General features: G+C 45.2%; 1 protein-coding gene across 2 annotated transcripts in view; it reads left to right on the top strand.

Annotated features, from left to right (window-relative positions):
* The window catches only part of JDP2 (Jun dimerization protein 2), a 70,221-nt gene that overhangs the window by 10,917 nt on the left and 32,716 nt on the right, over positions 1-26,588 (top strand). For both annotated transcript variants that reach the window (XM_033953189.1, XM_033953191.1), the window contains exon 2: positions 195-416. In XM_033953189.1, coding sequence (XP_033809080.1) covers positions 216-416 — 201 coding nt within the window. In that variant the 5' untranslated portion in view covers positions 195-215. The remainder of the gene's footprint in view (positions 1-194; positions 417-26,588) is intronic.

Genomic DNA, 26,588 nt, shown 5'->3' with positions numbered 1-26,588 from the left:
CACCTACCATGTGCCTCTTTCCTTCTGTCTGCTGTAAGGTATTTGTGATCTCTCCTGGGCATGTACAGAGTGGGTACTGCTGTAATACCCTGGCACGCTGTCTTGGACTAATGCGACTGATGTTTTTTTGTTTGTAGTGATCTTCAAGTGTTCAGCCTTGGTGCTAATTAGATATTTCTTCTCTTACTCTGCAGTTCTGAGTTCTACCTCAGGATATGATGCCAGGGCAGATCCCTGACCTGTCTCTGACTGCTGGTACGTTGCCAGGGCTTGGGCCCCTGTCCACACTCCCCACTACTGTCCTAACAACCAAGGAACTGAAGCTGACAGGTCTTCATAAGCTAGGATCCATTATCTCCCCCCTGCACTTTCTGGATGTGAAGCTTGGCAAGAGATCACAGTTCGTGAAAAGTGAGGTAATGCCAGGGCTTGTAGGTACTTGATATGCCCAGAGAAAACCAAAAAAACTCTGTGGAGTGACGATGTTCCCAAATGGACTTTATTTGAAAATATCAAAGTTCCAAAGTACACTAAAATCATCCACATAAAATAATTCCATCCACATAAAAGTAAATCATCCACATAAGAGCCTTAAGGGACCTAGTCCGCTAGGGATACAGGACCCAACACACCTGGGGGTCCTATAATTGTTTCCCATGTACTCACCTTTATAGGACCCCCAGGGACCCCTGAAGAAGACTTTTTGTCGAAACGCGGACCTTGTTGGGTCCTGTATCCCTAGCAGACTAGGTCCTTTAAGGCTCTTATGTGGATAATTTACTTTTATGTGGATGGAATTATTTTATGTGGATGATTTTAGTGTACCTTCTAGAGCCTGGGCTAATCAGGCCTTAGACTTAGTGGGGATGGGCCGGGAAGGGGCGGGCCTGTCTCATTTCGACAAGGCGGACCTGTCGGCTGGACGGCTGCAAGACCCGTCCAGGCAACCAACATTTAAAGGTTAGTTGGGGGGGGGAGGTTAGTTGGGGAGGTCTTTACCATGGGGGGTCCGGAGGGGGTCTGGCTTTCCGGCAGGAGGGGTTGGGCACCCTCCTGCCGGCGATTGGGAGTTTGGGGGGGGCGGCATACCGGCAGGAGGGGTTCGGCACCTCCTGCCGGTGATCAGACAGGCAGCCGCGGCCGCTATACTTATTGCGGCAGGGAGATCCCTTGCCGTGATAAGTATAGCAGCCGCGTCTATTTACAATGTAGGCCAGCATTTTGCTGGCCTACAATTTAAGCATCTCTTCCTCTACTAGGGAGATGTGTAGGGCCGCCTAGGTTTGTCTAAGGCCATTAGGCGAGCTTAGGCGTCTTGCGGGCCTCCCTAGGCTCCCGGAGGCGCCTTCAATATAGGCGGCCTGGGAAGCATTTTTTTAAAAAACGTGCATCCCGATTGGTTGATTAGACAGCTGTAGGACGCCTACAGCTGCCTAAAATCGGGACAGCACTTTTCAGAATCAGGGCCCCAGTGCCTAATCTGAGAATATGCAAGCCTTTCACCTTTGGGCATCTCTGTAGCCTTATCTTGTGATCAATAGAAACCCTGTGTTCTGAAAGCCTCATAGTGCTGCCATTTGCACCCATTACCTCAGCACTTCGGCTATGAGCACTGCTTGAGCCACACATGTCTCTTCTGGGTGGTGAATATTATATCCAAGTTTCTTGTCCCGTTGCATTAACCTTGAGCTCTACTTGCACAGTGTTTCCTTGCAGGGCCTTTGAGAATCACAGAGTGCAACAATCCTGGAACTCTCAATCAAAAAAAAAAATATATTGAATATTTAAATATATGAAAATACAGATGAATTTTTGGGATATGTTAAAATAATATTGAGGGATGGAATATATTATATTGAATGAGATGATATGTTCATAATTTTTTAGGAAATTAATTTAATTAGGAATTTTATTACTACTATATATTTATGTAGATATTAATTGATATGAATGACAATAATTGAGGAATTGGGATTTAAATAAGGGATAATTAATAAAGAAGTAAAGAATTTTAGGGTACTAATTAGTTTATATGAATATACCTATTCTATTCAAGTATATATTTATATTGAATTCTATTTGGATGATTTTATGTGAGAATGTTAAAATGAATTTGTTAATACCAATATCAATATATATTAATTGAATGAACGAATATATATAAATTAAATAATTGAGTATTTAAATATATGAAAATATAGATGAATTTTTGGTATATGTTAAATAATATTGAGGGATGGAATATAGGAATTGGGTTTTAAAGGAAGGATAATTAATAAAGAAGGAAATAATTTTAGGGTACTAATTGGTTTATATGAATATAAATATTTTATTTTAAGTACCGTATTTGCCGGCGTATAAGACGACTGGGCGTATAAGACGACCCCCCAACTTTTACAGTTAAAATATAGAGTTTGTTATATACTCGCCGTATAAGACTACCCCTTCTTCCGCACACCTTCTCTACCGCCCCGGGCGCAGCACAGCCGGCCAGGTCCCCTTACTTTTGTGGCACTTCTCCGACCGACCGACAACAGCCCCGGTCCGACAAACCTCCCTGCCCTTAACCGCAAATCTAAATTACCTTCTTACAGCTGCTGTAAGAAGGTAATTTAGATTCGCGGCTACAGGGCAGGGAGGATTGTCGGACCCGGGCTGTTATCGGTCGGTCGGGGAAGTGCCACAAAAGTAAGGGAACCTGGCCGGCTGTGCTGCAACCGGGGCGGGGCGGGCCGCTCCTCTCCTTTGGTAGCCACTCGAACCGCGAGGCTACTCTCCTTCTCCTTATCTGCCCTGCCTGCAGCACAGAGCCGAACGGAAGTCTTCCCGACGTCAGCGCTGACGTCGGAGGGAGGGAGGGCTTTGTTTAAGCTTTGTTTAAGCCCTCCCTCCCCTCCGACGTCAGCGCTGACGTCGGGAAGACTTCCGTTCGGCTCTGTGCTGCAAGCAGAGAAGGTAGGGAGAAGAAGAGCCGCGTACATCCAGAAGACTGAGTACATCCAGCCCCGCGACCCTCGGAGGTGTCCCCATGGGATCCCCGCGACCCTAGGGGCGTCCCCGTGCAGCTCTCTAATGTAAAGTAAGGGCATTTAAACAGTACCCGGCGTATAAGACGACCCCCGACTTTGGGGAGGATTTTAAGGTACTGAAAAGTCGTCTTATACGCCAGCAAATACGGTATATATTTATATTGAATTTATTTGGATGATTTTATGTGAGGATGTTAAAAATGAATATGTTAATACCAATATCAATATATATTAATTGAATGAATGAATATATATAAATTAAGTAATTGATATTCAAATATATGATAATATAGATGAATTTTTGGGATATGTTAAAATAATATGGAGGGATATTAGTTGCCTGGGGGAGGGGGTTTAGGGTCTGCTATACCAATGTGTGTTCCAGGTCAGACAATGTTTGTGGGGGGTTGGGGAGGGAGAGTAGAGGGGGGAGGGGGGATGAGATGATTAATGTATATATAAGAAATGAAATTGGAAGAAGTGTTAAAGTTGAATTGTTTCAATATAATTTTATTTTCTGGGGGAAAAGGGATGGGGGGATTGGGAGAGGGGGTGGGAAAGGAAATATATCTTAAAAATGTGCTGAGGTCTGATCATAATATTATCATAGAACTATATGTCAAATTTTAATTATAAAAATAGATGGATATTAAAATTTTTTCTATAAATGTCAATGGTTTAAATCACCCAATTAAGAGGAAGAAAATGTTAGCTTTTCTACATAAACAGAATGCGGACATATATTTCATTCAAGAGACGCATCTTTCTGAGATTGAATCTAAGAAGCTATCTGGGGCTGGATATCTAAATGTTTATTTGCACCTGCTGTAGGGAAAAAAGCTGGGGTTGCTTTTCATGTAAATAGGAAGTGTAATGCTGATTTTAAATTAATAAATTATGATCCTTTAGGAAGATGGGTGCATATCAAAATGGTTCTGGGAAATACAACCCTGGATTTATTTAATTTGTATGCTCCTAATTCGAATCAAATGGAGTTTTTCAAACAAATTCAACAATTATTATTACCACTGGCTGCTTCTAATTTAGTGGTAGCAGGAGATTTCAATGCTGTAATGGATCCGATTTTGGATAAGAGACCAAGCAGAATTATGAAATTCTTAGGTTTAGATAATTTGGTACAATCTTATGATTTAGTTGATATATGGCGTATTCTTCATTTTAATGATCAGGAATTTTCTTTTTGTTCTCAGGTCCACAAATCTTTTTCACGAATTGATTATATATTTGTGTCTAATAATATAGCGCAGCGTGTGATGAAAGCAGTTATTGATCCCATTGTAATTTCGGATCATGCTGGTGTGTGGATTGACTTTCAGAATGATGATTTAGTATATTCTAATTCAATTTGGAGATTTGATAATGCTTTACTTGCGGATTCGAACTTTCTGGAAGATCTTAAATTAAAGATGAATGAATTTTTTCAAATTAATAATTCGGATAATATAAATGCTGAGATTTTGTGGGACGCTTTTAAAGCAACAATGAGAGGAAATATTATTTCATATTCAGCATTTATTAAAAAGCAACTTAAAAAACAATTTGTTGATTTGGAAAAACAAATTAAAGTATTAGAAAATAAATTAATTGAGAAATGGGAACATAATACATTACAAAAGTTATTAAAAGCAAAAGCTAAATATAATGAGATTTCTTCTCAATTTGTGAGGAAAGATATGTTCTCTCGGCAAGTTCAGTATTATGGTAATTCAAACAAAGCTGGAAGATTATTAGCAAATTTTCTTAAAGCAAAAAAAAGGAAATCTAAGATTATTGCAATTAAAGATACACAAGGCAACACACACACTAACACTAAGGATATTTTAATACAGTTTCTTGATTATTATAAAGATTTATATTCTTCTGAATCTTATGAAAATAAAGAACAAGATGGATTAAATTTTTTAAATTCATTTATTGGACCAAATGTTCCGGATCATATAAAAAGAAGTTTAGAAGATCCTATATCTTTAAAAGAAATAGAATCAGTATTGAAGTCTCTTAGAGTTGGATCCGCTCCAGGTGGCGATGGATATACTGTTGAATTTTATAAATCATTTCAAAATATTATTTTACCATATCTATTAAATTTATATCAATACCAAATGAACAATGGGAATATATCAGGTACTATGGCTGATTCTGTAATTATTGTCTTGCCAAAACCAAACAGGGATCCTACTTTGGTTTCAAATTACAGGCCTATCTCTTTATTAAATGTAGATGGTAAATTGGTTGCTAAAGTATTAGCATCAAGATTGGCAAAAGCTCTTCCTTTTATTATTGATGTCCACCAAACAGGATTTATTGCTAAAAGGCATTCTTCAAATAATACTAGATTAGCATTTCACTCTTTAAATTTAGCAAAAATATTAATGATCCAGCTTTTATAGTGTCTTTAGATGCAGAAAAAGCATTTGAGAGAGTGGAATGGAGTTTTATGTATCAAGCTTTAGAATGGTTTGGTATAGGCCCCGGTTTTATTAAAATGATTCAGACTTTGTATAGCTCTCCTGGTGCAAGATTATATATTAATAATAATTTATCAGATAGATTTAACTTGCGAAGGGGAGTTAGACAAGGATGTCCTTTGTCCCCCTTACTTTTTGATGTTGTTCTTGAACCCTTATTAATTGCAATTAATCAAACTAAGGAGATAAAGGGAATCCCATTCTCTTACTGGGAATTTAAACTTTCTGCATATGCAGATGATATTTTACTATATTTAAGAGAACCGGGGAATACTGTTCCATGTTTACTTAATCTTCTAGAGAAGTTTGGAAAATTATCTGGATATAAAATTAATTGGAGTAAATCGGAAGTTCTTCCAATTAATGTTCATTGTACCAAAGGATTATTTGATTCATATTCATTTATGTGGAAAGATGAAGGTTTAAAATACTTAGGTATTACTATCAAAAATACAATTGAAGACACAGTGAAAGAGAATGAAAAACTTTTATTAAGAAAGATAACAGAAATGTGTGAGCAATGGAATCCTTTACATCTCTCTTGGTGGGGAAGAGTTCAAACAATTAAAATGATGATATTGCCTGTGGTTTGTTATCAAATGAGTATGATACCAATATTTTTTCAGGGGTCATTTTATAAAAAGTTAAACAACGTTCTTACAAAATTTGTTTGGTTTGGGAAAAGATCCAGAATTGCTTTAACATCATTACAAAGACCAATTGTGGAGGGAGGGGTAAATTTTCCAAATTTTTATAGGTACCATCAAGCCTATATTCTAAGACAGGATATGTATTGGATCCTCCCAGATCTCATGGAGAATGTACCGGATTGGTTATATTTAGAATGGCGGCTCCTGTTCCCATTACATTTAGAACATGTAGTTAGTATAAAATTGCCTAGGAAATACAAGGATAATAGAATTTTACTGGATACTTGGAAGACCTTAAGATATATTAGTAATCTATCACCAGATCCAATTGCTAAATCACTAAGTCAATCTATTTGGGTAAACTCCAGGATCAAGATTGGCGGATTTAAAATCGTCTGGAAACAATGGATAATTGCAGGTATACGGACATTGAATGATGTCATTTCAGAAGGATCACTGCTTAGTTTTTCACAATTGCAACATAAATTTGGCTTAAATAAAACACAATATTTTAAATGGATGCAATTGAAGCAGGCTATTCAGGCAGGGTTCCCTGAATGGAAAGATCTTAATACTCAATATAGCTTGCAGGTTCTCTGTTTCCAGGCGGATTTTTTGGGACACCAAGCCGCAAAATGGTATAAATTGTTATATGGATTTTTAAATTAAAAAAAGAAAACTGGACTTAGGGATATTTGGAGTATTGAGATTGGACAGACAATTTCTGCGTCTCAGTGGCCAAGATTTTGGTCCTGGAGATTAAGGTCTACAAGGTCAGCATCTATGAGTCAAACGTGGATGTTTTTGTTACATCGAGTTTTATGGACCCCTACGCGTTTACAAAAGATAGATAGCACTAGATCCAATAGATGCTGGCACTGTAGAATAGAAGTTGGGATGTTAGATCATTTAATTTTTTTTTGTCCCTGCGTAAATGCTTTTTGGAAACTAATTTGGCCTCAAATTAATAAATTATTAGAAAACCATGTAGGACTCTCATATGACACTATATTATTTGGTACAGCAATGAGAACTCAGAGTCCGATTTCTGCAAATAATAACAAGTTATTATTAATATTGACAGGGGTCGCCATGCAACAAATTACTCAAAATTGGAAGGATTATACTAAATTAAATTATACATTTTGGTGGAACTCAGTTTGTCATATATATAAAATGGAAAAGGTGTTAGCGTTACAACAAGGGAATCTTCATAATTTCAAAAAAATTTGGGAACCATTGACTAATTATTCTAATGATCAGATATCTTAGCACATGGGTAGTAGATATATAGGGGTGGGATGGGGAATGTATATCATATGGAAATAGGAATTTTGACAAAAGGGGGGGATTTATTCTATATTATAAGAAGATTTATTTGTAAATACAAATGTCATATGATAATTGATTATAATATGTTTAATTCACTTGTTGTAAGAATTCAAAAATGAATAAATAAAATTTAAAAAAACAAACAAACCCCAAAATCAATGACCAGGGAAGAAAAGGATGTATCAAAGAAGACAAACAGATTGCAGATAGGCTAAATTCATTCTTTGCCTCTGTCTTTACCAATGAGGACACCACAACAATACCGGAAACAGGGAGGGTATTCGAGAGAGACATAGATGAAAGCCTTACCACAGTGAATGTGGATTTGGGCAAAATATACTATCAGATTGACAAACTAAAAAGTGACAAATCCCCTGGACCGGATGGAATTCACCCGAGAGTATTAAAGGAGCTTAAGATTGAAATTGGAGAACTATTACAAACCCTAGCTAACATGTCAATTAGAACCGGGCAAATACCGGACGACTGGAAGATAACAAATGTCATCCCAAATCTTCAAAAAAGGATCGAGAGGAGAACCAGGCAACTATAGACCTGTGAGTCTTACATCGGTTCCAGGGAAGATGGTTGAAGCACTAATCAAGGAAAAACATGACCTGATGAGAGCAAGTCAACACGGCTTCAGGAAGGGGAAATCATGTTTGACGAATTTACTTCAATTTTTTGAGAAGGTGAACAAACAAATTGATAGCGGAGACCCGGTGGATATAATTTACTTGGACTTCCAGAAAGCGTTCGACAAAGTCCCGCACGCAAGGCTTATGAGGAAACTATAAGCCACGGAATAGAAGGGGACGTACTCGGATGGATAGGCAAATGGCTAGAGAATAGATTGCAGAGGGTAAGCATAAATGGAAATTTCTCGGACTGGGAGAAGGTGACAAGCGGCGTACCCCAGGGCTCGGTTCTTGGGCCCATTTTATTCAATATCTTCATAAATGACCTGGAAGAGGGAACAACAAGTAATATAATCAAGTTTGCAGATGACACAAAACTATGTTGGGCAGTTGGGTCACAAAAGGGCAGCGAGGATCTCCAGAAGGAATTGAACCAGCTGGAGACATGGGCAGAAAAGTGGCAGATGAAGTTCAACATAGAAAAATGCAAAGTGATGCACCTGGGTAGGAAAAACAAGGAACAGGAATATAAAATGTTAGGTGTAACATTGGGCAAAAGCGAACAAGAAAGGGACCTGGGAGTAAAACAACTACAGACCGTCCAGAACACAGCCCTCAGACTCATATACTCACTTAGCAAATTTGACCATATCACCAACGCATACTTAGACTCTCACTGGCTACCGATAAAAGCAAGAACTCAATTCAAATTCTACTGTCTTCTATTCAAAGTAACCCATGGAGTCGCACCCAGCTACCTAAACAACCGCTTTTACTGCTACCTCTCACCCAGAAGAAGGAGAACACAGAACCTTTTCACCTACCCACCTCTCAATGGTACTCGACATAAGAAACTATACGACAACCTTCTAGCGACACAGGCAGCTAAAATCGACCCTTCCATCTCCAAAATACTGATCAAAACAACAGACATAAAAGTGTTCCGAAAAGAAATAAAAACACTTCTATTCAAAAAATACTTCCCATCACTCTAACCTCCATCTTATGAGCTCACGATCTTTCCATCAACGCTATGTAATCACCTTCTATAACATGAATATGTTGTTACTCTCCATCCTCTGTAACTTGAATCTAGCAGGATGGACCTATGGTCTGCCTCAGCGGAGGCAACTTCTTATGTTCTTATGTTGTTATGTAACATCTTCTGTAATCTTGATTGTAACATAGAAACATAGAAAGGTGACGGCAGAAAAGGGCTACAGCCCATCAAGTCTGCCCACTCTACTGACCCACCCCATTAAGTCTGAGTGCTGCTCGACCCACGTAGGGATCCCACGTGGATGTCCCATTTATTCTTAAAGTCGAGCACGCTTGTGGCCTTGATTACCTGCGTCGGAAGTTTGTTCCAGTGATCTACCACTCTTTCTGTGAAGAAATACTTAGCAAAGTTACTTACCTGTAACGGGAGTTCTCCGTGGACAGCAGGATAAGTCAGCCACACTTTTGGTGACGTCATCTACGTCCCCAATTCGGATTTGCTCTCCTAGAGCTCAGGTGAGGCTTTGGGAGCCTCATCTGAGCATGTGCGGGTAGCCCTATATATACCTGTGCTGTCCCTCATTTAATCCAGTGATTTCCATAGCTTGAGTCTTATTGCAGTGTCACCCCTTAGGGGAGGAGGGAGGGTCAGTGTGGCTGACTTATCCTGCTGTCCACGGAGAACTCCCGTTACAGGTAAGTAACTTTGCTTTCTCCATGGACAAGCAGTATAAGTCAGCCCCACTTTTGGTGACTCTCCAGCTGCGGGGGGCAGAGGGTGTAAGAGGACGGGGTCCCCATCAGGGGCTGGTCCCCCCTGCATCTCCGCTACCTTGCTGCGGTAGGGTGAGGCTGCATAAAAGTCAGGTGAGGGACAGAGATAAAACCCCAATTACTGAGACCAGTCAGAGGTTATGTGTTGTAAACAATAGGAACTTTATTTTGGTCCTCAGAACTGGACCAACACTTTCTTTCTTACCAACATGGTAGAGTGTGTATCTCAATAACAGATGCGATTATAACAAGTAACTGTGCAAATTTGTGCTAACATGTGCAAACAGTGCGACTTGTGCTAACATGTGCCAATAGTGCAATTTGTGCTAACATGTGCAAACAGTGCAAATTGTGCCAACATGGCAGAAAGTAATCTGCTGACAGTTTGTTCTATCTGATTTGGCTAATAGTCCTGATCGGCTAGTTCAGGTGTTGGTGCCCTTTGCTGTGTCTGTTTTGGTCACCAATCGTAATATGTTCAGGCCAAAGTCATTGGAGGTCTGCATTGGGCGATCCAGACAATAGTGTCTGGTGAAGGTGTGTGGGGTAGACCATGTGGCTGCTCTGCAAATGTCCTGGAGTGGCGTGTTGCTGAGGTTTGCCAATGTGGCGGCCATGGCTCTTAGTTGGTGTGCTGTGGCCTTTTCTTCAAGGGATGCTCCCTCCTGCTCGTAGCAGAAGGCGATGCAGTTTGAGATCCAGTTGGAAATAGTGCGTTTTCCCACTGGTGATCCCGGTTTGTTGGGATCAAAGGAGACGAATAGTTGTGCTGCTTTCCGCCAGGGTAGTGTTTGTTGAATGTATAGGCGGAGTGCACGGGTGCAGTCCAAAGTGTGTAGGAGTTGTTCTGTGCTGTTGTTATGTGGTCCCGGGTAGAAGGAGGGAAGTACTATTGCTTGGTTTATGTGGAAAGGTGAGACTACCTTTGGTAGGAACTTTGGGTGAGTTCTCAGTACTGCATGATCATGAAGGATCTGTGTGTATGGTGGGTATGTCACCAGTGCCTGTAGCTCGCTAATGCGTCTTGCTGATGTGATGGCGATGAGGAAAACTACTTTCCAGGTGAGGAATTTGATTGGCGCCTCCTCCAAAGGCTCGAAGGGGTGCACTGTTAGTCTGTGTAGGATGATGCCCAGGTCCCACGCGGGTGGCGGGCGGCGGACCGGGGGGTGCAGGTTTGTAAGCCCTTTCATGAACTTGGACACTAGCGGGTGTGTGGCTAGGGTCCTGTCCTCAATGCGGCTGTGGAACGCTGATATAGCGCTCAGGTGGACCCGTATGGAGGATGTTCTGAGGCCCTTCTTGGATAGGTTAAGTAGGTATTGGAGTACAGTTGGGACCTGGCAGTTCAGTGGGTCTTCTCCTTTCGAAATACACCATATGTGGAATCTTTTCCACTTGAGCCTGTATGATTTTCTAGTGGACGGGCGTCTGGCTGCTAGTAGTACCTCAGTCACCCCTGTTGACATGTGGAAAGGGTCCAGGATTAGCCTTTCAACATCCATGCTGTAAGTGCTAGAGTTTTCAGACTGGGATGCAGTGTTTGTCCCTGGTCCTGGGTGATCAGGTCCGGTCGCAGTGGTAGGCTGATCGGCGGCTGTGTCGACAGCCGATGTAGGAAGGGGAACCACACTTGTCTCGGCCAGTAGGGCGCGATGAAGATCACTGAGGCTTCCTCTTGTCTGATCTTCTGGAGCGCTCTGTGGATAAGTGGTATGGGGGGAAAAGCGTAGAGTAGGTGTTTTCCCCAATGTATGGCAAAAGCGTCCCTGGTTTGGCTGTATTGTGCTGGTCTTTTGGAGCAGAATTGTGGGCACTTTTTGTTGTCCTCCGTTGCAAAGAGGTCTCTTGTTGGGAGGCCCCACTTGTGGAAGAGTTCCTGGATTACTTCCGGGTGGAGGGACCATTCGTGGGGGTCCAGCTTTCTGCTGAGGCTGTCCGCCAGGGCGTTGTTCTGGCCCGGGAGGTAGGTGGCCTGGATGAGGGTGTTGATTGCTAAAGCGAATGTCCAGATTTTGTGGGCCTCTCTGCAGAGGGTGAGTGAGCCCGTGCCTCCCTGCTTGTTGATATAGAACATTGCCACCTGGTTGTCTGTCTGAATCAGTAAGGTCTTGTTGGAGATCCAGGGGGCAAAGGCTTGTAGGGCATTCCCAATTGCCCTGAGTTCTAGCAGGTTGATGTGTTGTTTTTTCTCGGATGGGGACCAGGGGCCCTTGGTTCTCAGGTGGAGGAGATGGGCTCCCCACCCCTGCTTTGAGGCATCTGTGGTGAGTGTCAATTGGTGTTGTGGCTGCTGGAAGAGTCTGCCCTTGAACAAATTCTGCTGCTGTGTCCACCACTCGAGGCCGTTGCAGATTTTCTGGTCCATTATGACTCTGTGTGACAGAGGTTGTGTGTGTTGGTTCCAATTTTTTCTGAGGAACCATTGCAGTGGTCGCATGTGGAGCTTGGCAAGAGGGACGACGTGTATGGTGGCAGCTTGATGGCCCAGGAGACGTAGTATCGTTCTGGCTGTGACTGTACGTGTCTCCGACATATTCTGAGTTAGTTTTCGTATTGCTGTTCCCCTTGAGTGGGGTAGGAAGGCTGCGTTCTGGGGTGTGCAAATTCTTGCCCCTATAAACTCTATTGATTGTGTTGGTTTTATTATGGATTTTTTGATGTTTACGAGGAAACCCAGGGATTGCAGGAGTGACATCGTTGTCTTTACCGCTGTTGCTGTTGCCTGGGCCGATGGACCCGCCAGTAGCCAGTCGTCCAGGTAGGGGAACACGCATATGGCGCTCTTGCGGAGGTGGGCCGCTGCTACGGCGACACATTTTGTAAAGACTCTCGGTGCAGATGAGAGTCCGAAGGGCAGGACCCGATATTGGAAGTGTTGGTTTAGGGTTCTGAATCGTAGAAATTTTCTTTGGGAGTGATGCATGGGGATGTGGGAATATGCATCTTGAAGGTCCAGGGAGGCCAGCCAGTCGTCTTTTTGAATTAGTGGTAGGATTGTCCCTAGGGAGTGCATCCGAAATTTTTCTCTGACTACGTGCTCGTTCAGGCCTCGTAGGTCTAGGATGGGTCTGAACCCTCCCGTCTTCTTGGGGATGAGAAAATAACGGGAATAGAATCCCTGGTTGTGCTGTGACCTGGGTACTGGCTCTATTGCTCTCGCTTGGAGGAGAGCTTTTATTTCTCTGGAGATGAGTTCTGGCTGCGGTTCTCTGTAGTTTCTTTTTGGTGGGTTGGGTGGTGGATGGGTGCGGAATCTGATGCGGTATCCCTTTTTTATGATTCGTAGCACCCATTTGTCTGTGGTTATTCTCTCCCAGGCCTTGTGGAAAAGGGAGAGGCGGCCCCCTACTGGGGTGGGGGGCGATGTTGATGAGTCAAAAACTGGGCCCCGCTTTCGTGCCGGTGGAAGTGGCTGGCTTGTGTTGTTTTCGTTCCCTCTGGCGCTGCCTTTGCTGGTAAGGGCGCTGGGTTGATGTGCTTTCTGTCTGTGTGGTGGCCATCTGGTCTGGCTGTCATACCGCCTTCCATTGGTGTTCTGTCGGCGATACTGGTTGATGTGCCGTCTTATTGTTGCGGCTTTTACCAGGCCATCTGAGGAGAGGGTTTGGAGAGTAGTGCAATGTTCCTTCATTTTGTCCACTGCTTCCGTCACTTTGTCTCCGAATAAGTTCTCCCCTGAGCATGGCGCGTCTGCAATACGCTCATGGGTGTCCTCTCGGAGTCCCGAGGCTCGTAGCCATGCCAGGCGTCTGGCTGCTATGGCTACCCCAGTTGTGCGGGTCGAGGTTTCGAATGCGTCGAAGGTCGCTCTTATCATATGTTTACCGCATTCTTCCATGTCCTGCAGTATGGGAGCTATGCAGGCTTTTTCCTCCGGGTGTAGAGTGTCCAGGGTTTCCTCTACTTTCCTCTGGAGGGCATCGTTATACAGGGTCAGGTGGAATAAGTGGGTATCAATTTTTGCATTGAGCATGGAGCCATGGTAGACCTTTTTCGCAGTGGAATCCAGGGTCCTGTGTTCCTTGCCCGGGGGATCGTTGGCATGAGGGCGGTTGCTTTTCGCTTTTTTGAGTGCAGATTCTACTATGATCGAATGATGAGGGAGCTGTGGTTTGTCAAAGCCTGGTGCCTCACTGATCTGGTATTTTTGGTCCAGTTTCTTGGACACAGCGGTGCCTGACATTGGGGTCTTCCAGATCTCGTCCCGGCGATCTAGTAGCAACTTGTGGGCTGGTAGTATCGCTGTGGTCTTTTGCACTTGCAGGTATTTTAGCAGTCCCGGCACTTCGTTTGTCGCCTATCGCTCCGGTGTTGGAGCAAGTGCTAGGCGCGTGGCCACCTTCTGGAGGAACTTGGGGTAGGTGAGGTCTTCTGCGGGAGTGTCTGATTGTGCTGTCCCATTTGCAGGCTCAGTGTCTGGAGTCTCCCCCAATGCTGATGCATGTGGGCTGCTTTTTGTTGAGGCGTAGCTTGGCTGGTAGCGCTCACTCTGGTCAGAGGCGTAGCCGCCTGTGGTCGGTGAGTGAGATGCCGCTGTCTGTGCTCCATGCCTCCCTGCCGGTGATGGTTGCCGCACCTGGTCTGCATTTTGTGAGATGAATCTGCTGAGTAGATTAAGTAGTTGTTGGTGGTCCATGGTGGCGGCTGGTTGGTCGGGGGCACTGGCGCTGTATTGGCGGGACCTGCCCCTGCTCCTGGCTCCGTGGTGGTGTCTGTGCCGCCTCGGCGGGACTGAAGAGGCAGAGGAGGGGGAGGTGGAGGAAGAAGATGAAGTTGTCCTGTATCGCTTCCTTCTTTTTCCCTGTTTGCAGCTTTGTGATTGTTGTTTTCTTGCATCTTGGCTGGTTTGCTGGGCAGAATCAGTGTTCATGCTAGAAAAAGCACTGTCTTTAGGCTGTGCAGCTTTTAGGTGTAGCTGTGCCTTTAAGGGGGCGGATCCCGACGTGCTGACGTCATCGGGATCTGGAATCGGAGCCGAGAGTGATTCTGAGCTGGAGGCAACATGGCGCCGTGCTGTATCGAAGCATGGCACTGTCGGCGCACTGGGGCAAGCAGGCGGAGGGGATAGGAGACCCTCGGCCGTTTTTGCCATTGTTTGTGCCTCTGCATTCGACCCGGGCCCTGGAGCAGCCGACGGGGAATGTCTCATGAGGCCAGAGAGTTTCAAAAGCAGCCTGCTCTGCTGTCCCTGTGTTTCTTTAGTTAGCAGGTAAGCAGGGTTTTCTGTAGCTGCCGATTGGGCTCCCCGGGGGGCTTTTTCAGCGTCGGGTGTGCCGATGGTGTCTTCCCTGCTGCTGGTGGGGATTTTTTTCCCTTTCTGCTTGTCTTCCCCCGGGTTCTGAAGCGTGTGCAGGCGATTTTTGCGGGCTCTCGGGGACATCTTGAGGCACTGAGGGCAGGCGGCCATGAGGTGAGCCTCTCCTAGGCATCGGACACACACCTCGTGGGGGTCTGTGGAGCTCATTTTCCTCTTGCAGGTCGGGCACTTCTTGAATCCCGGTTTTGCAGTGTTTTTTCCTGTTTCCATTCCGTTTCTTCTGGTTTCTTTGTTCTGTTTTTCGTGTTTTTTTTTTTTTTTTTTTTTGGAGAGCTGTGATCCGGCCGTTGGGAGGGCGGATGAACTAAACTGGATTAAATGAGGGACAGCACAGGTATATATAGGGCTACCCGCACATGCTCAGATGAGGCTCCCAAAGCCTCACCTGAGCTCTAGGAGAGCAAATCCGAATTGGGGACGTAGATGACGTCACCAAAAGTGGGGCTGACTTATACTGCTTGTCCATGGAGAACCTGATGTCACCTCTAAATTTCCCTCCCCTGAGTTTGAGCGGGTGCCCCCTTGTGACCGAGGGTCCCTTGGGAAGGAATATATCGTTTTCTACCTCGACACGACCTGTGACGTACTTAAAAGTCTCAATCATGTCATCCCTTTCCCTGCGCTCCTCTAGAGAGTACAGCTGCAATTTGCCCAGTCTTTCCTCGTATGAGAGACCCTTGAGTCCAGAGACCTTCCTAGTGGCCATTCGCTGGACCGACTCAGCTCGAAGCACATCTTTACGGTAATGTGGCCTCCAGAATTGCACACAGTACTCTAGATGAGGTCTCACCATGGTTCTATACAGTGGCATTATGACTTCAGGTTTGCGGCTGACGAAGCTTCTATTGATACATCCCATCATTTGCCTCGCCTTGGATGAGGCCTTCTCCACTTGTTTGGCAGCCTTCATGTCTGCACTGATGATCACTCCCAAGTCCCGTTCCTCTGAAGTCCTAGCTAGTGTTTCTCCATTCAAGGTGTATGTTCTGCATGGATTTCTGCTGCCGAGATGCATGACCTTACACTTCTTAGCATTGAAGCCCAGCTGCCATGTCGTGGACCATTTTTCCAACTTGATCAGATCCTGCGTCATACCATCCGTGGGATTGCTTCCACCCACTATATTACACAGTTTGGCGTCGTCGGCGAACAGCGCTACTTTACCCTGAAGCCCTCGGGTCAAGTCCCTTATGAATATGTTAAAAAGGGATGGTCCCAGGACTGAGCCCTGCGGCACACCGCTAGTCACCTCCGATGTCTCAGAGAGGGTGCCATTGACCACCACTTTCTGAAGTCTTCCACTCAGCCAATCGTTGACCCACGCCGTTAGTTTCTCACCTAACCCCATCGATTTCATCTTGTTTAATAGTCTACGGTGTGGGACACTGTCAAAAGCTTTACTGAAATCCAAGTATACTATGTCCAGAGACTCTCCCGAGTCCAGCTTTCCTGTCACCCAATCAAAGAAGCTGATGAGATTGGACTGGCATGACCTGCCCCTAGTGAATCCATGTTGACAGGGATCCCTCAGATTCCCCTCATCCAATATCATGTCTAATTTCTCTTTAAGTAGAGTTTCCATGAGTTTACACACTATTGATGTGAGACTTACTGGTCTGTAATTTGCGGCCTCCGCTCTGCAACCCTTTTTGTGCAGAGGAACCATGTTGGCAGTTTTCCAGTCCAGGGGGACTCTCCCCGTACTTAGGGAGAGATTGAAGAGTATTGCTAATGGTTCCGCCAAAACATCGCATAGCTCTCTGAGCACTCTTGGGTGCAGATTGTCCGGTCCCATGGCTTTGTTCACCTTGAGTCTTGACAGTTCTTTGTAAACATCAGCTGGTGTGAACTCAAACTTCTGAAATGGGTCTTCCATGCTTTGCTTTGCTGCTAGCCGAGGCCCGTGCCCTGGTGCTTCGCAGGTAAAGACTGAACAGAAGTAATCATTCAGTAGTTTGGCTTTATCGGAGTCTGTTTCTACATAATTCCCGTCTGGTGTTCTAAGGCGTACTATCCCGTTTGCGTTCTTTTTCCTGTTGCTAATGTATCTGAAGAAGGATTTGTCCCCTTTCTTGATGTTCTTTGCTAGAGTTTCTTCCATACGAATTTTGGCCTCCCTGACTGCTGTTTTGACCGCTGCAGACTTTTTCCTGTATTCAATGTTTGCTTCTTTTTCCCCCGTGCGTTTGTATGAGAGAAATGCTCTTTTCTTCTCCTTGACGAGGCACGATACCTCATCTGTGAACCATTGGGGTTTCTTTTTTCTTTGTTGTTTGGTTACCGATTTTATGTAGCAGATAGTTGCCTCATGAAGGATCGATTTCAAGGTTGACCACATAGCCTCCACATTAGTAGTTACTTCTTGAACCTGCAGCGTCTGATAGACGAAATCTCCCATGCGTGCGAAGTCAGTGCCCCGGAAATTGAGTACCCTTGTTTTTGTTTGTGATCTAGGGAAGCCTTTCTTAAGGTTAAACCATACCGTGTTATGGTCACTGGTGGCTAGCGTCTCTCCCACCGAGACCTCTGAGACACTTTCCCCGTTCGTAAGTACCAGGTCCAGGATGGCCTGGGCCCTAGTGGGCTCTAGTACCATTTGTTTGAGCCGTACTCCCTTCATGGACGTTAATATCCTCCTGCTATCACAAGTTGTCGCTGATAGTGTGTTCCAGTCTACATCAGGCATGTTGAAGTCTCCTAATAGTACAGCCTCCCCCCGTAAGGTGATATTCTCAATGTCTTCAATTAGTTCTGCGTCCTTGTCCTCCAATTGTCTTGGAGGTCTGTATATCACACCAAGGTACAGGCATTTTTCTCTGCCTCTGGCCAGGTTTACCCAGATAGATTCCCCAGTATACTTGACATCCGTGATCTTTTTTTTTTTTTTTTTTTTTTTTTAGAAAATGACGGCAGAAAAGGGCTATAGCCCACCAAGTCTGCCCATTGCAATTAGCCTCCCCCCAGAGTTCATTCCCTTAGAGATCCCACATGAGTATCCCATTTCTTCTTAAAATCAGTCACGCTGCTGGCCTCAATCACCTGCAGTGGGAGTCCATTCCAACGTTCCACCACTCTCTCGGTGAAAAAGTACTTCCTGGAGTCGCTATGAAATTTCCCTCCTCTGATTTTCAGCGGATGCCCTCTGGTTGTTGAGGGTCCCATGAGACAGAAGATTTTATCTTCTGACTCGATACGTCCCGTGATGTATTTGTACGTTTCAATCATGTCTCCCCGTTCTCTTCTTTCTTCAAGTGAGTACAGCCACAATTTTTTTAGTCTTTCTTCATACGTGAGATCCTTGAGCCCCAGGACCATCCTGGTCGCCATTCGCTGGACTGACTCGATCCTCAGTATGTCCTTACGGTAGTGTGGTCTCCAGAACTGAACACAGTACTCCAAGTGAGGCCTCACCATGGATCTGTACAACGGCATCATGACTTCAGGTCTCCTGCTGACAAATCCTCTACGGATACAACCTATCATCTGTCTTGCCCTGGAGGAAGCCTTCTCCACTTGATTGGCAGCCTTCATGTCCTCACTAATAATCACCCCTAGATCGCGTTCTGCCTTGGTCTCAACTAAGGTCTCACCATTCAGTACATAATTTTTGTGCGGATTTTTCTTTCCCAGGTGCATCACCTTGCATTTTTTAGCATTGAAGCTTAGCTGCCAAGTAGTTGACCATCTTTCCAGCAGTCGTAGATCGTGTGTCATATTATCAGGTAATAAGCTTTTGCCTATTATGTTGCAAAGTTTGGCGTCGTCAGCGAATAGTGCTACCTTTCCTTTAAGTCCTTGTGTCATATCTCTTATGAATAAATTGAATAGAATTGGGCCCAGAACCGAGCCCTGCGGCACCCCACTGGTCACTCTTGACGCCTTGGATGGGGTACCGTTCACCACCACCCTCTGAAGTCTATCGTTTAGCCAATCTCCAACCCATGCAGTTAGAGTGCTTCCTAATCCTATCGATTTCAATTTGTTCAATAGCCTTCTGTGTGGGACGCTATCAAATGCTTTACTGAAGTCCAAATATACCACGTCCAGTGACTCTCCTGCATCCAGTTGTCTAGTAACCCAGTCGAAAAAGCTAATCAGATTAGATTGGCAGGATCTACCCTGGGTGAACCCGTGCTGGTGGGGGTCTCGTAAGTTTTCTTCGTCCAGGATTATGTCAAGGTTCCGTTTGATGAGTGTTTCCATGAGTTTACACACTATAGACGTGAGACTCACCGGTCTGTAGTTTGCCGTCTCTGTCCTGCAGCCCTTTTTGTGAAGTGGGATTACGTTGGCAGTTTTCCAGTCCAAGGGGACTCTTCCTGAGCGTAGGGAGAGATTGAAAAGCTCAGATAATGGTTCGGCCAGGACTCCACATAGCTCCCTGAGCACCCTGGGGTGCAGGTTGTCCGGTCCCATGGCTTTGTTTACTTTGAGTTTCGATAGTTCGTTGTAGACGTTACTGGGCGTAAACTCGAAATCTTGAAACGAGTCTTTCTGGGTATCTCCCGTCTGAAGCTGCGGACCAGCTCCCGGTGATTCGCAGGTGAAGACTGAACAGAAGTATTCGTTCAGTAGTTCTGCTTTGGCAGAGTCTGATTCTGCAAAATTACCATCCGATTTCTTCAGCCGTTCTATACCATCTTTGTTTCTTTTCCTGTCACTAATATAGCTAAAGAAAGATTTATCCCCTTTCTTGATATTCCGTGCCAGTTTTTCCTCCATTCGGAGTTTGGCCTCTCTGACTTTCTTTTTAACGGCTTTAGCTCCGTCTAGATAGTCTTCTTTCGCCCCCTGGTTTCCTAAATGTTTGTAGGTGATGAATGCCTCTTTTTTCTTTTTAACTAGGTCTGAAATTTCTTTAGTGAACCATTGGGGTCTTTTGGTTCTCCTGCATTTACTTACTGTTCTTATGTATCGGTTTGTTGCTTCATGTAGGATGGACTTTAGAGACATCCACATATCCTCTAAATTTTCAGATTTTGTTTGTTTATATAGCTCCTGATGGACAAAATCTCTCATGCGGTTGAAGTCTGTGCCTTTAAAGTTGAGAACCCTTGTTGCTGTGCTTGACTTAGAGAAGCCTTTCTTAAGGTTGTCTTAATGTTTTCTTTGATGTATAGTGCTACCCCACCTCCTAACTTACCCTCTCTGTCTTGTTGAATCAGGTTGTACCCTGGTATAGTTATATCCCACCCATGAGAGTCTGTGAACCATGTTTCGGATATTGCTACTATGTCTAGATCTGCATTAACTATTTCTGTTTCTAGTTGTAGAAATTTATTCCCTAGGCTGTGTGCGTTAACATACATAGCTCTCCACTCTTTCTGTTTACTAACCTCCTGTAGTGAGCCCCCCATTTGAGTCAAGGTGTCTCCTAGCGATTCTTTTGCAATAAGGGTACTTACCTCAGACTTAGAAGCGTAGTGTTGGTTCTCCACATCAGGATAGTTACTTACTGCTCCGGTGTAAAAGTGGGTACCCACCCCCGACTTACCTAGTTTAAAGCCCTTCGAAGTAGGCGGGCTAGTCTGTGTCCGAAGACATTCTTACCTCTGTTGGTCAGGTGGAGTCCGTCTAGTCCCTGTAGTCCCTGCAGTGTCTCTCCGTGATTCAGGAATCCGAAGTTCATCACCTGGCACCATCGTTGTAGCCACTCATTCGTCTTCAGGATGCGTTCGTCCCTGTCCCTTCCTCTGCCCCTAACAGGAAGAATGGAAGAGAATACTACCTGTTCTGTCTGCTTCAGCCTCTTTCCCAGAGCTCCGAAGTCTCTAGCTATGTCCTCCAGGGTGTTCTTGGCAGTGTCATTCGTTCCGACGTGGATGAGCAGCATGGGGAAGTGGTCCTGGGGCCTGAGAAGTCTATCGAGACAGGTGGTCACATCTTTTATTCTGGCTCCGGGTAGACAGCAGACCTCCCTCGACTGCATATCCGGTCTGCATATTGGTCCCTCAGTGCCTCTCAACATGGAGTCCCCAATGGTTATTACTCTACGCTTCTTTTGGGGGTGTCGATCCATCGTCCCTGGAGATGGAGATATGCGTTGATCCTGGTCCATCTCCCCGTCGGTAGTCTCTTCCTGCAAGACCTGGAATCTGTTCTTTAGGCTCAGCTGTGGAGTTGATGTGGAGCTGCCCTGTTGAGAGAAAGAGAGAGAAGGTGAGTATATTGTAAATTGGGGTGGGGGTCTCCTACGTTTACCTGTGGAGGAGGTCACTAACTGCCAGGAGTCAGTGTCTCCATCCATCTCCTGAACTGCAACAGTTGGTTTCTTTGTCGGCGGCCCTGGAGTCATCATGGGAGATCCGTCACGGGTCCGTTCTGTGACTTGAGATAGTTCCTGCACTATCCCATCGATGTAGGCCTCATCCTCTCTAATGCCTCTCAGACGTTTCACCTCCTCCCTGAGGTTTCTTAGTTCCTGCATGATGTCTTCATCCCTCTGATCGACCTCCTCCGTCTGTGTAGAGGCCGTAATGTACTGCTGTGGGATGGCCTCGGTCTGCACGGAGACGTCCATTCCCGGGGCTGTGTTCTCCTCTGTCTGCGCATAGGCTGAGTTCAACTCCCGGATCACCTCAGGGCAGGGGTTGCCACTCTTGCTTGTAGGCTTTACACTCCTTGTCCGCCCTGCCATAACAAAATGAGAGAGAATAAATGTAAGAGAGAGTAAATGAGAGAGAGTAAATGTAAGAGTATGAGAGATAGTATGAGAGTGTAAGAGAATATAAGAGAAGAATGAGAAGAGGAGAAAGTACTTTTTTTTTTGTTTGTTTTTAGTTAGGTTTTTTTTAAAAGAAAGAAAAAAAAAAAAAATTTGAAAATTTAAAAAGAATTTGAAACTTAGGTTTGCTGCTGGGCTGCCTGGTCTCCTTCTCAAGGCTCCTTCGCAAAGGCGCTTTCGCTAAGGCGAGCGCCTTTGCCACTCGCCTTCGTCGCGCGCCGAACGGCTGAGCGCCGTTGGCTCCCTTCCTCTTAAGGGGGAGCCCGGGCGATGACGCTACGCTGACGCGGTGGGGTGGGCGGAGCCTCCTTGCAGCTACCCGCCGCTGGAATCGCCGGTTCTCCTCCCTCCTGCACCGGTTCTCCTGCCCTCCTGCTCCTCTCGCCGGCTCCCCTGCCTCTTCGCCGCTGCTACACGGCTCAGTGTAGCCCTCGCGCCGCGGCTCCCTTCCTCTTAAGGGGGAGCCCGGGCGATGACGCTACGCTGACGCGGTGGGGTGGGCGGAGCCTCCTCGCCGCTACCCGCCGCTGGAATCGCCGGTTCTCCTCCCTCCTGCACCGGTTCTCCTGCCCTCCTGCTCCTCTCGCCGGCTCCCCTGCCTCTTCACCGCTGCTACACGGCTCAGTGTAGCCCTCGCGCCGCGGCTCCCTTCCTCTTAAGGGGGAGCCCGGGTGATGATGCTACGCTGACGCGGTGGGGTGGGCGGAGCCTCCTCGCCGCTACCCGCCGCTGGAATCGCCAGTTCTCCTCCCTCCTGCACCGGTTCTCCTGCCCTCCTGCTCCTCTCGCCGGCTCCCCTGCCTCTTCGCCGCTGCTACACGGCTCAGTGTAGCCCTCGCGCCGCGGCTCCCTTCCTCTTAAGGGGGAGCCCGGGCGATGACGCTACGCTGACGCGGTGGGGTGGGCGGAGCCTCCTCGCCGCTACCCGCCGCTGGAATCGCCGGTTCTCCTCCCTCCTGCACCGGTTCTCCTGTCCTCCTGCTCCTCTCGCCGGCTCCCCTGCCTCTTCACCGCTGCTACACGGCTCAGTGTAGCCCTCGCGCCGCAGCTCCCTTCCTCTTAAGGGGGAGCCCGGGCGATGACGCTACGCTGACGCGGTGGGGTGGGCGGAGCCTCCTCGCCGCTACCCGCCGCTGGAATCGCCGGTTCTCCTCCCTCCTGCACCAGTTCTCCTGCCCTCCTGCTCCTCTCGCCGGCTCCCCTGCCTCTTCGCCGCTGCTACACGGCTCAGTGTGTATTGTTATTCTCTACTGTAACCTGTAATTTACTCTTCTCCTGTAATGCAATTCTACTGGAAATGCCCAGAAATCTTCTATATTGTAATCCGCCTAGAACCGCAAGGCACAGGCGGAATAGAAATCTGTAATGTAATGTAATAGACAGGACCCTTAAGCCATCGGCTCAATGTGCGGCGGCGGCAAAGAAGGCAAACAGGATGTTGGGCATGATAAAGAAGGGAATCATGAGTAGATCGGCAGATGTCATTTTGCCGCTTTACAGAGCAATGGTCAGACCACACTTGGAATACTGTATCCAACACTGGTCTCCATACCTGAAGAAGGATATAACCCTGCTGGAGAGGGTACAGAGGCGAGCCACGAAACTAGTAAAAGGAATGGATAATTTGAGCTATAAAGAGCGCCTCAAAAAACTGGGACTGTTCACCCTCGAAAGGAGGAGACTGCGAGGGGATATGATGGAGACTTTTAAAATACTAAAAGGATTTGACAAAAAGAGCAAGAGGCACCGTTACTCACATTGTCAAATGTGACACAAACAATAATAATAATAATAACTTTATTCTTCTATACCGCCACAATCTTGCGACTTCTAGGCGGTTTACAATCAAGAGTGCTGGACATTCAGTGAAATACAATAAGTAGATATTCAGTGGAAATACAGAGATCAGAGACCTCAGGAGGCAATAGTATAGAAATACAATTTGCTGAGCGAAAATGTAATATGTACATTTTAGTAGGTAATGTCCGACAGGACCTGTTGGGGTAAATAGCAACGTAAAGTTACGATAAGATGAAGATAACAGATTATATTTATAAGAGTGCTGTAAATTCAGGTGGAATAGGGAGGGTGGAGGGAGAGAGAGAGCGGGTCAATTGTTTAGGTATTTCTGGAACAGGTATGTTTTTAGGCGTTTCCTGAATTCCCCGTATATAGTGGGCGAAAGCAGTTGGTCTAGGTCTTTGCCCCATAGGATTGCTTGGTGAGAGAGAAGGTGTTCGTGGTGTTTTTTCATTTTGCAGCCTCTAACTGGAGGGGAAATGAGTTTTGGGTGTGTTATTAGAAAATGCGAAAAGGTCCGTTATGTTCTTGGGGGTAAGGCCGTATAGTACTTTGAAGCAGAAGCAGGCAAATTTAAACCTTACTCGGGCTTCCGTTGGTAGCCAGTGCAGCTGCCGATAGTAGGGTGTCACGTGGTCGAATTTCTTCAGCCCGAAGATAAGTCTGACCGCAGCATTTTGCATTATTTGGAGACGTCTCATGTTGTTTTGTGAGATTGCTAGATAGGCGATGTTGCAGTAGTCAAGCTGACTCAGTATGAGGGATTGCACTAGGATTCTGAATGTTGACGTATCGAAGTATGATTTAATGGTTCTGAGTTTCCAGAGAGTAAGGAAACCTTTTCTGAATAGGGAATCCACTTGTTCCTTCATTGTTAGGCATTGGTCTAGAATAACACCTAGTATTTTCATGGTGGGCTGAATAGGGTAGTTGAGTTTATTGATGCATAGTGGGGTTTTATTGTGAAGCGGGTGAGGGGAGGCAACGAAGAACAAGAGGTCATGGACTCAAACTGAGGGGCGGCAGGTCAAGGACGAATGTCAGGAAGTTCTGTTTCGCACAGCGAGTGGTGGACGCTTGGAATGCTCTCCCGGAGGAGGTTGTGACGGAGACTACCATTTTGGGATTCAAGCGCAAGTTGGATGCCTACCTTCTTGCAAATCACATTGAGGGATACGGGTAATCAAGGTCTCCATCAGGGAGCACCTAGCTTGGCCTCCGCGTGTGCAGATCGCCGGACTAGATGGACCTAAGGTCTGATCTGGTGAAGGCGTTTCTTATGTTCTTATGTTAAATATAGAAGCAGTTAAGGAAGAAATTTAGATCTGGAAGTAATATACAAAGATAAAATATTATTTGCTTACTTATCCCCCCCCCCCCATCCTTTTACAACTCGATTTCTGTGTATAATAAATCTAAGAGAAATTTGATTAAACAAATATCTTATGCTTCCGTATCTACAAAATTAGGACAAATAGACCACAAAATATATTTATTGAAGTGCAAACAAAGAACCTGAATAAATAAATATATATGTTAAATAATAAATGTCCTATATGATCTGCTGGTTTTATCTTGATTCTGTGTAGAGGGTCGATCAAATCTAATGTGTCTTTACTAAACTTCTCCCAGTGAGTATAAAAATCTTGATCTAAGAAATTACTAGAATTATAAAATTTCCAAAATTCAGAGGGGTCAATTCGACTTCTTACCGCAATAACTTTAGTTGTGTTTTTATAATTGGAACAAGAAGATTTTTGCCAATTCAATGTGAAATTGTACATAAAATGATCTGACTAGGTTGTTGGGGTCCAGATCCCGGGTGAGAAGATGAGAGGGAAATAAAGGGGTTTTTGATAGAAAATGAAACTGAATCTGATGACCTTTGTCATGAGTTTTTGTAGGATCTGGAAAAAAATAAGCTAATGATGATAAAAATAACTTCTTAAATCTGATACTGAATGATCTTTCTCATCTTCTAAGTGAAGGTTAATATCACCTAGAAGTAAACTTTGTGGTAAGGGACATCAATACCTCCTTTTTCCTACTGGCCATACTTCTCCCTATGCACCCCCAGCATCTTTCTAACTTTCATCATCGCGTTCTTAACTGTTTGGCCACCTTAAGATCATCACCTACTATCACATCCAAGTCCCATTCCATTTTCATGCACAAAAGTTCTTCACCCCCTAAACTGTACTGTTTCCTCAGGTTTTTGCAGCCTAAATGCGTGACCTTGCATTTCTTAGTATTAAATCTTAGCTGCCAAAATTCAGACCATTCTTTAAGCTTCGCTAAGTCCTTCCTCATATTCTCACAATCAGAGGTGTCTACTCTATTACAGATTTTGGTATAATCTGCAAAGATGCAAATCTTAGCCGACAGCCCTTCAGCAATATCACTTACAAAAATGTTAAAAAGAACAGTCCCAAGAACAGAACCTTGAGGCACACCACAGGTAACATCCCTCTCCTCAGAGAGATCTTCATTGACCACTACCCTCTGTCACCTTCCACTCAACCAGTTCCTGACCCAGCCCTTCACTTTGAGACCCATCCCGAGGGCTCTTAGTTTATTTATTAGACATCTATGTGGAACACTGTCAAAGGCTTTGCTAAAATCTAAATACACCACATTTAGCGCACTCCCTCTGTCCAATTCTCTGGTCACCCAGGAAAAGAAATTGGTAAGATTTGTCTGACAAGACCTACTTCTAGTGAATCCATGTTGCCTTGGGTTCTGTAATCCAGTGTTTCTCAACCTTTTCAAGCAAAGTACCCCCTAAGCCTAACAAATACCAACCGAGTACCCCTGCATTTTGATCACTAAATTG

This window comes from Geotrypetes seraphini, chromosome 7, assembly GCF_902459505.1.
Source record: "Geotrypetes seraphini chromosome 7, aGeoSer1.1, whole genome shotgun sequence".
NCBI lineage: Eukaryota > Metazoa > Chordata > Amphibia > Gymnophiona > Dermophiidae > Geotrypetes > Geotrypetes seraphini.
The sequence above is the reverse complement of the archived record's forward strand: the minus strand, read 5'-3'. Positions and strand labels throughout refer to the sequence as shown.